Consider the following 10456-nt stretch of genomic DNA (forward strand, 5'->3'; position numbering starts at 1 on the left):
AATTAAATTATAATTTATAATAGTTTTTATTATAAACTTTTACGAATTTCTTGTTAGTGTTGCTTGTGGTTTAACAGAATATAGTAGGGGAGAGCGGGGCTAAAAGTTCCCGTGGTAAGTTGTTCCGATTGAAATAGCTTCATAAGGAAAAAAAATAATAATAATTAGTAAATACGTCATAAAATCGAATGTTTCTGCGCATCGTCGGCAGCCATCTTAGTTAGGCCAGTAACGTCCAGTATATTGGAAAAGGAGCCTGTACGTCGCTGATCCACGTAAGTAAATATTTTCGTGTTTGATATTTTTGGTATATCTGGCGAATTTAAATAATTAGCGATTAGTTGTTTGGTACTTTTTATTCAAAAATATATATGGTGTCTTGATATAAATGCTAAAACCGTGTATGTCTCGTAACCTAATCTAGTAGTTGCTGTTTTGAACCCATGTATTATTGGGGCTAGATGTTCCCTTCTTTGGGGGCATGTTGTGACCTTGGAACAACTTGCCCCAGTTCATCTGTACTGGCAATGCAGTAAAAATACAGTAATATATTTTTTTTCCTTTTACAGTATGCGGACTTATATTCGAAAAACAACACGAGGTTCTGTATCTCAGGAGTTGATGCAAAGAGCTGCAGATGCAGTTATTAAAGATGGTAAAAAAATAAAAACTGTTGCCAGAGAATTAGATATTTGTCATATGACGTTATACAGATTTGTAAAGAAGTTGAAATCTGGAGTAGAAAACGCTGTGGTTGGCTACAAAAAAGTAAGATTGGTCTTTAGTGAAGAACAGGAAAACAAGTTAGCAGAATATTTGTTAAAATGTGCAACAATTTTCTTTGGTCTTCTACCAGAGGAAGTGCGAAAATTAGCATATGAATGTGCACAGAAATTCAACGCCTCTGATATTCCACCATCTTGGCATGAGAATAAAAAAGCTGGTCCAGATTGGCTGACTGGTTTTTTAAAGAGAAACCCTCAACTCTCGATTAGAGCCCCGGAATCGACAAGTGCTAGCAGAGCATCATCTTTTAATAAGCACAATATTAACGAATTTTTTACAAAGCTAGGCACAGTGTTGGATAAATATAAATTTCCGCCCTCGAGAATATATAATTTAGATGAAACTGGCGTTACAACAGTGCTAAAGCCAAAGAAAATTATTGCCAAAAAAGGAACTAAGCAAGTTGGAGCTATAGTATCTGCAGAACGAGGTTCATTAGTCACCGTAGAACTGGCAGCAAATGCATTAGGACACACAGTTCCTCCAATGTTTATTTTCCCTCGACTTAAATACAAGGATTTGTTTATCAAAGGCGGACCACCGGAATCCATTGGTGCAGGAAATAGCTCTGGATGGATGACAGCTACGGAGTTCCTCATATATATGGATCACTTCATCAAACACACCAGACCATCACCTTCAGATCCAGTTTTGTTATTGCTTGATAATCACCAATCTCACGTCGATATCAATGTGGTAGAAAAAGCGAAATCTAACTCCATTGTAATGCTGTCATTCCCGCCTCATTGTACACACCGTCTGCAACCATTGGACGTTGGAGTGAATGCACCGTTTAAAAATTATTGTGCAAAGGCTCAAGACAACTGGCTACGCAGCAACCCTGGCAAGACAATGTCAATATATGAGATCCCTGAAATCGTAAAATATGCGTTGCCAATTGCAGCAACTCCTATCAATATAATGAGCTCTTTTAAAAAGGCTGGCATTTGGCCATATGATCCTAATATTTTCACTGAAGACGACTTTGCTCCATCTTTCGTCACAGATCGCCCTTTGGCTCCAACGCATGAGAGTGTCTCTGCAGGCATCACACCTATAAATGATATTGATATAATTGATATGGAAGTTTCAGAGGCAGAAACTAGTATAGATAAATCCAACAATGCACGTGAAACTGTAAGCATTATTGACGAAAGACAAATCTTGGATCAACCAGGGCCATCAGGAGTTGTAAATTTGTCTACAACTTCTGGTGTTGTACAAGGACTTGGAAAGGATGTTCCTTTCTCCCCAGAAGCAATTCGTCCCTTTCCAAAGGCACCACCACGGAGTGGAACGACCAAGAGATGTCGTAGAAAATCCGCAATTTTAACAGACACTCCTGAGAAACAAGCCCTGGCAGAAGAGCAAAGCAAAAAAAGGAAGGTAAGCATTGATAATGAAGAAGTAAGAAAAAATAAAGGAAAGGGAAGGGTAAAGAGAAATCAAGGGAATAAAATAAAAGGGAACGACAAGAGAACGCTAAAAGGAAAAGGAAAGAGGAAGTCCATTAAACGACAGGTTGTACAAATGAGCAGTGAAAGTTCTGAGAATGAAGAGGATAGTTTAGAGTATTATTGTTTAGTCTGCTGTGACCGTTACTCTAACTCACGTTCTGGTGAAGAATGGATCCAGTGTCAAGAATGTAAGAACTGGGCCCATTCCAGATGTAGAAAATATCGTGACATGTTAACATACTTTTGTCCGAATTGCGGTTCTGATGAATCTTGTGATGATTTATAAATATAATATTATTTTCAGTCAAAGACGACTTTCTGATATGATTGAAGACTGATAATTGATAATTTCAAGGCTGATTAGCTACTTAAGCTAATATAATGGTTAATGTTTCAATCTTTAAGTAAAAATTATAAATGTTAAAATGTAAAAATGTTTAGTTTATAATAAATTTAAGAAAAACAACTAATTATTCATAAGATATTATTGATTAGTCCTTAAATACGTACTTAGTTAAATAAATTATTGTTTTTTTTTTACATATTACACCTTCCATAAATCTCGTAACAACTTGCCCCACCCTGTTAACAACTAGCCCCGAATCGGGGTAAGTTGTTACTTTCTGACTTTAGGTATTGTATTATTAATTTTAAGAAAAACAACTAATTATTCATAAGATATTATTTATTAGTCCTTAAATACGTACTTAGTTAAATAAATTATTGTTTTTTTTACATATTACACTTTCCATAAATCTCGTAACAACTTGCCCCACCCTGTTAACAACTAGCCCCGAATCGGGGTAAGTTGTTACTTTCTGACTTTAGGTATTGTATTCTTAATTATAAAAAATCTTACAAAAAAACAACCCCAAAAACTGTCTTAATAGCAAAGTTAGATATATTAGTAAATTTTAATATCTCAATACTTATGCTAGAATTAAGTTTCATTAACAAATTATGAGGTTGAATAAAAAACGGAACTTGTAGCCCCGCTCTCCCCTACAGTTCATACTTCGACAGATAGATTAGAAAAAGACAGCGGTAAGTTTTAAAATTTAAATGTAAGTAAAATAAAAAATATACATTGTGAAATGAAACATTAGCATTTAATATGTAAAATAAATGTTTCTACAAATAAAATACTTTCAAGCTCTCAGATAATTTTTTTAAAACTAAACAACAATATGTCTATACAAATATCTCTAGAAGAAGGAACATTTTCGGAAAACAGTTTACTTCCTAAATTATCTATAGACGAAGAGAAAAGCCCTAAAAAGTCTACAGAAACGTCATGTAAAGCATAAATACTTACATTTTCACGTTTAAGCGATACATTCCCGAGTAAAACAATGTCTACCAAGAATACCGAAAACACAGTATTTTCTCAGTAATATTCAGAAACGAAAACATTCTCATGGCTGCCCGATTTACAGACTATTTCATCTGGATCTTATTTAACTAGTGCTGAAAAGCAATCAATTTTCAATATGTAATATGTCTAGAAAAAAGAAAAACAGATGTTTTACCGTTACTGTGGCGTCACCAGTTGAAAAAGAAACAATGCCAAAGAAAAAGATAGTGTGGTAGATTATATTTACCATAAATCTAGACGTGATTAAATCTATCGTAGATTATATTTACCATAAATCTAGACGTGGCACAAGGTAGGAATAAATATATATTTATTTTTATCTTTTTGTGTTCTGTAATGAAATTCACTTAAACAGTCATGTAATTAGTTTAGTAGTAGTGTGTACATTTGTGGTGTATATGTGCGTACACACATATACAATACAACAGCGGTTTCCAACCTTTTTTGACTTGCTTCCCCTTGACAGTCCATTTTTCTAAGTTTTATTTCCCATTTCCCATTTTCGCTATGTTTTATTTCGCGTGTTCGTCANCTATAAATAGCATACGTTAAAGCAGTAATAAACTGTCATCGACGGTTAAACTACAATAGAAATAATGTCATACTTATGCTGTATTTAGGAAGCCTGCATAAATGCATTTTAATAGTAGATTCGACTATATACTGGGTAGTTTTACAAATTTTCTGCTGTTTATTTCGTTTATTTTTTGCTAATATTTCAATTATTTTAAATTTTCCAAATACAGTTGTGCTTACCAGTGACCGAAAGGATAAAACTACCGAACACTGGTACTTGTCGTGAGTTCGTGCCTCACCAACAGCCTGGCTATCAGGAATTTTCTAAGTTCTTCATGTGTCTAATGCCTCAATAGGGACAATTTTCCCTAAAATATTCCTGGAAGACATTCTTCCAGGCAGATACTCATGTGTTACGTTGCCGTATCTCATTAAATCAAACCGAATACAATTATTATACGGAGATATTTTATAAATTATTTAAAATTTTTATACTATGATATCATTGTAATATGTAATTTTCCTCCGTAGCTCATCAAGATTTAAACTAGAACTTACGGATATAGAGCAAATGGAAGAAGAAATCGAAAGATTGCAAAATTTTTTTCTAAATACTAGTAGAGAAGTAGACGAGTTTTTATATAGCTATGAGAAAAGATTAAATGAAATGCATGACTCTGCAGAAAAACTTTCAAGCTTTTTATCGCCTACAGGAACTCCAAAAAGAACTACAGGTATGGAAATACTCTCGGGAGAAAAATCATTGTTGGACCAAAATGAAACGCAAACATCAAGCGGAAATAAAGTAATATTTCCAAATTCCTCACTCGAACAGTATACGTTATCAGGAGGAAGCCCTTATTCAAGTCTTCCAGAATTAAAAAGCATTTCAACAGGATCACTTTCTATGGCTCAAATTGTCGGAAAATCATCTCCAGAAACTGGAAACACTCAAAATATCGTAAGATCTGTTAAGGTTACTAAAGAACAGAAAAGTCCAATTGATGCAAGATCTACAGATGTAGAAACTATCCCTAAATCTGTCGTTTCTCCGCAAATTCGTGAAAATAAAGAAACAACCGTACAATCTATCAGAAAACCAATTACATCTATGCAAGTACCGCAACATTCAGGACCTATTAAAACTTCTCCAGATAAAATTCTAAGTACTCGTCCGCCTCTTAGTGCCATTGAAAGAGTAGGACCAATTCCAAAATATTCTGTCTCGCCAGGAACATCCGCTGACGTAAAAATTATTCCAGATTCAAAAGTATCTAAAATTAATGGAAAATCTTCTAAAATAACTAAGTATTCGGGATTATCTGTACACGAAAAGAAAACTACAGACAATGCCTCTTGCATATCAAATTTAGAAGTTTCCAAAAGTCATGTATCCCCTGATATAACAATAGGAACAGTTTCTGGTTCTGGCATTCCTTCCACAGTAACGCCAGATGTAACATCAAGTCCTGGAACTCAAATGAAATCTACCGAAGCGAAATCTTCTCAACATACAAAGGAAGATATATCTAACACGTGGCCTTGGTCAGTAAATCAATTAGTTCGTAATAAATCTGAAGGAAATCTTTTACATATTGAGTTTGATTTAAGAGAATATCCTCCTGAAGAAATTCGTGCGGGCGTAGTTAATAACTGTTTAATGGTAATAATTATGTTTTACTAAATTTGTCTGACTAAAACTATCCTAAATTATTATTATTATAAATTAATATCAGTTTCTTATAGGTAAGAGCAAAAAAGGCTACAGAAATAAATGAGCGATCAATCCAGAAAGAGTTTAATTACGATTTACGTCTTCCTGAAGGAACTAAAGCCGAAAATATCAAAATAGATTCGAGGGGAAATGGATTTTTCATTTTGCATGGCCCTCTTCCAAGTGTAATCGAAAAACAATAACAAAATGATATTTTGGAATAATACATTTTTAATATTTTCCTTCAAATTTTATGAATATTTAAAAATAAAATTATTTTAATTAAAACTGTAAGTCTCTAAAATTAAAGATTATTTCATAACCTTAGAGAGATTGGTATGTGTCAATGGACGTTTTAGTTATAGAAAACATTATGAATACAGTAGACCCCCCTATAACACTGTTGATAATTCCGTGTTATATGAATTCCATGTTGTACGAATCATTTAGCTTTCACAAATACGTGTGCTGGGCTGTGAACGGCTCACGTATTTGTAAAATCTAAGTGACTCGTACAACATGGAAATCATATAAAACGAAATTATCAACAATGTTATGAGGGGTCTACTGTATACTACACTAACAAATGGTTACTTAAAAGATATAACACTTCTTATGTACAGCACTATATTTTACGCAATAATATAGCTCTCTTATGACAAAATTTTAAACTGGTTTCTTTAAAAATTCATAAAACATAACACAAAAAGCTTTTTGTATTGTTGTTTTCCGCATTGTAATAAAACTTTTTTACTTTTCCGCCAGATGGAACTAGCTTACTATTCTCAAACTTTTTTCCAGTCAACTTGCTGGCGCCATCTTACGGTACGTTTTATTATTAATTGGAGAAAAAACAGAGGACGTCATTTGTTACCCTATATTTTATTTTTCCGTTTTAAATTTCAGGTTATGAATTACTGTATATAAGAATTTGTTATTACGCTACGCAACTTGTAAAAAATGTCGAAAACTATCTCCAAGTTAAGGAAAGTAAATGTAAAATATCAGCTTAAAAATGGCAGGGAATTTCAAAAAATTGCTCACAGTCGCACAGATAATTTAATCATGCAATACTTTTGGAAAATATTCAAGATTTGCGCTTCACAGCAAAAAGATTAAAATGGTAGGAAACATTGTTTAAAGTCTATTATTTTTTCGTAACGTTTCGGGAGGATCAATTTTATCCTCATCGATAAATACTCAAATAAAGATTTTAAAATAGAAACAAATAATTTTTTATTCTTGATAATAATATATTTTGTTTTCTGTTATTTCCTGCCATCAGGTGGCACCAAAAATTGGTGGGGAAAACAAATAAAGATGTCTTTTTCCTGTAAACTTGGTAGAAAACAATTACAAGTGAATAGTGGCTTCTCCGTTAATTGACTTAAAAAAGCTAATTAATGCTTCGATTCACTTGTAATTAGAAATGTATCCAACTATGGTTTTTGGTTCGTACACTTCTATAATAGCGAGGTTGCGGTCGAAGTTTTAAAAGCAACTGTATCTTGACTACTTTTTACCAATTGATAAAAGGATAACTATCATCACAACAGTCCCGTAACCATGAATAAATCATCGAAAGGTAGATTAATAAATGAGGAACAAGCTGAAAAAATGTATAATCCTATAAATAGACCCGGTATTAGTAAGCCTGTTTACTTGCCTTCCTCTTTATCATTTTAATTTCCCATCTTCTACAAGTTTAGTATGTTTGATTATTATTAAATTAATCTGTTATAAATAGGTTATATTATCTGATAATGCAAGACGAAGGTTTAACGTACAATAAAAAATTAAAATGTTATCACGACACAAAGAGAACAAGATTGTGACGAATGACTGGTGTATTTCTCTTTCTAGTCAGCACTATTAGCTACAGTTCACGAGTAAACAGTAACAGTAGCCTGCGTGATGAAAGTGAAAGCAAATATTATATACAGTATACTGTACTGTATATGGGTGCTTCTCACTACGCTAGGATCCATTATATTTTTTAGGAGGGTAGCCAGCTCTTATCCTCTGTAGTTAAAGCACGGCATCATAGAGCTAGTTGAAATCGTTGTTTTTTGTTGTTTTAAATGATAAAGTTATATAGAATAAATCCAAGAAACAGTAGCTTTGACTAATATCTTAATTTTAATACTAAATGCAAGTGATTATGAAAAGTAACTTTAGAAGGTCCATAGTTTAAAGGAACATTTAGTTCCTTGTAGGGAGTACCGTAACTAGGAGATAAAACAGAAGCCAAGACGAAGCACAGGCAAAGGACCCAAGACGAAGCACAGGCAAGACGATGGAAGGGCCAAAAATGGAGAATCAAAAATGATCAGTATTATATATTTATTTTAAAATTTTATATTTTGTCACCATGGAGACTGATTTCTAATGTCTTTGGTTTAAATTTAAAAATAACTGCCTATTTCTACATTTGTTTTTTTATTGTTTTTCAAAAAAGGGGTAACCGAGGGGAAAATAAAATCTTCACACATGAAAAGCTGCCTGCAGGACCTCCTTTTGCTTGGATACATGCGGTGATACGGAGGGGCATGGAACGATGCATATCGATAAATATGTTGCAGCATCATATGCTGCAACATATTTATCGATAGACGTTGGCCCTACACATGTTTATGCACAGCTGGTTCTACAAATACTCGATGGGCGACAAATCTTGATATTTGGCAGTAGTAACGTGATGCCTGAAAAACCCTAGCAGCTCAGTTGTGTGTGGCCAGGAATTATTTTGTGAAAAATGGGAGTTTGTAGTCCTGCCATGAGACAGAACATGAGGGAGTAAGATTTCCTAAACATACAGTACAGCTGTACCGTCAATGTCTCTCGCACCATTACTAGAGGTCATAAGAAGTGGTTTCCATTACGCCTGCAATGGGGCAGTGTTCAGCTCAATATCAAAGACGGGATTGAAGCGCTCGCCAATGATCGTCAGTTTCCAAACGGAACTGGGATTCGTCAATAAAGACGGTATGCTACTAGTCCGTGACAGTTCATGTTTCTCTGTTACGATACATGCAAACTACGCTACATGCAAACTACGCTAATTATGCTGATAACCGACTCAGCCCTCCGGTTTCGGAGCCCCTGCAGTATTCTGTAGCGAGGGCTGTCTGATGTATTTAATTGTGTCATAAAAACATACCTGGAATTTGAAGATTTCCAACAAGTATAGTGAAAATTCGAACAGAGTAAGCTCCAGCGAGTCTTTTTTTTTTATAAGATAATAGAGAGGTTGCGGCCGACATTTTCATTGCGAAAACGTAAACGTCGGACGTTCAGCACCGCCTTCCTGTAAGCCTAGAAGTTCGACAATGGCGTTTGGAACGTCGAGCATAATTCCACTGATGTTCTAAACGCCATTGTCAAACTTCTAGGCTTACAGGAATGCGGCACTGAACGTCCGACGTACACGCTTTCGCGTTGAAAACGTCGGCCGCAACCTCTCTATTAGGATAGTGGTTTTAAGGCAATGATGGCATTACCTAGCTTTCAATCGTGCAATGATTACATTTGTGGTTTACGACTATAATTGTTTACATGCCTATCTAAGACATATCTGTATATCGTGTTTCTCAGTAATCGGACAGGTCTGATTATCATATGTGAGTTACATTCATACTTCAATGACACTTTCAGGAAACAAACTTTCGGTAGTAGTCTGAATCTTATCATTAACATTACAAAAACTATTTGGTCCATCAGAATTAAATTGTTGTAATAGAGGTTTTTATTTTTGAAAAATCCAACGCATTAATACTATAATTTGTTTTTGGATAAATGTTACATAGAAGCTTATTTGTATTGGTAATTTCGTTTAGGAATGGACAAGGTTTACGAAGACGTAATGAAATTGCAATAACTTTTTGAAGCATTAAAAATTGAAACAGATAAATGCTTTGAAGAAATATTGAATCATATATCAACAGGGAAAATAATTTCTGAATCATCTAGCCTACCAGAATAAGCATATTTAAAAAGTATTTTCTAAATTTTCTAGTCATAAAGGTAAAAGAACAAAATTAAATTATAATTTATAATAGTTTTTATTATAAACTTTTACGAATTTCTTGTTAGTGTTGCTTGTGGTTTAACAGAATATAGTAGGGGAGAGCGGGGCTAAAAGTTCCCGTGGTAAGTTGTTCCGATTGAAATAGCTTCATAAGGAAAAAAAATAATAATAATTAGTAAATACGTCATAAAATCGAATGTTTCTGCGCATCGTCGGCAGCCATCTTAGTTAGGCCAGTAACGTCCAGTATATTGGAAAAGGAGCCTGTACGTCGCTGATCCACGTAAGTAAATATTTTCGTGTTTGATATTTTTGGTATATCTGGCGAATTTAAATAATTAGCGATTAGTTGTTTGGTATTTTTATTCAAAAATATATATGGTATCTTGATATAAACGCTAAAACCGTGTATGTCTCGTAACCTAATCTAGTAGTTGCTGTTTTGAACCCATGTGTTATTGGGGCTAGATGTTCCCTTCTTTGGGGGTATGTTGTGACCTTGGAACAACTTGCCCCAGTTCATCTGTACTGGCAATGCAGTAAAAATACAGTAATATTTTTTTTTTCCTTTTAGATCATGA

General features: G+C 34.1%; 3 protein-coding genes across 3 annotated transcripts in view; all 3 read left to right on the forward strand.

Moving 5' to 3' along the window:
* Positions 1-570: 570 nt before the first annotated feature.
* LOC111638880 lies at positions 571-2529 on the forward strand. The gene has a single exon (XM_023384652.1). It carries the CDS (start codon positions 571-573, stop codon positions 2527-2529), a length of 1959 nt encoding a protein of 652 aa, XP_023240420.1.
* Positions 2530-4669: 2140 nt separating this feature from the next.
* On the forward strand, positions 4670-6141 carry LOC111638872. The gene is made up of 2 exons (XM_023384647.1): positions 4670-5797; positions 5881-6141. Exons 1-2 carry the CDS (start codon positions 4706-4708, stop codon positions 6049-6051), a joined length of 1263 nt encoding a protein of 420 aa, XP_023240415.1. The 5' UTR covers positions 4670-4705; the 3' UTR covers positions 6052-6141.
* Positions 6142-8603: 2462 nt separating this feature from the next.
* LOC111638881 overlaps positions 8604-10456 on the forward strand; it is an 11624-nt gene continuing 9771 nt past the window's right edge. Inside the window, exon 1 of the mRNA XM_023384653.1 lies at positions 8604-8644. Coding sequence (XP_023240421.1) covers positions 8604-8644 — 41 coding nt within the window. The remainder of the gene's footprint in view (positions 8645-10456) is intronic.

Source organism: Centruroides sculpturatus, unplaced genomic scaffold (assembly GCF_000671375.1).
Source record: "Centruroides sculpturatus isolate CEXI.00-Female unplaced genomic scaffold, Cexi_2.0 scaffold1292, whole genome shotgun sequence".
NCBI classification, from domain to species: Eukaryota; Metazoa; Arthropoda; class Arachnida; order Scorpiones; family Buthidae; genus Centruroides; species Centruroides sculpturatus.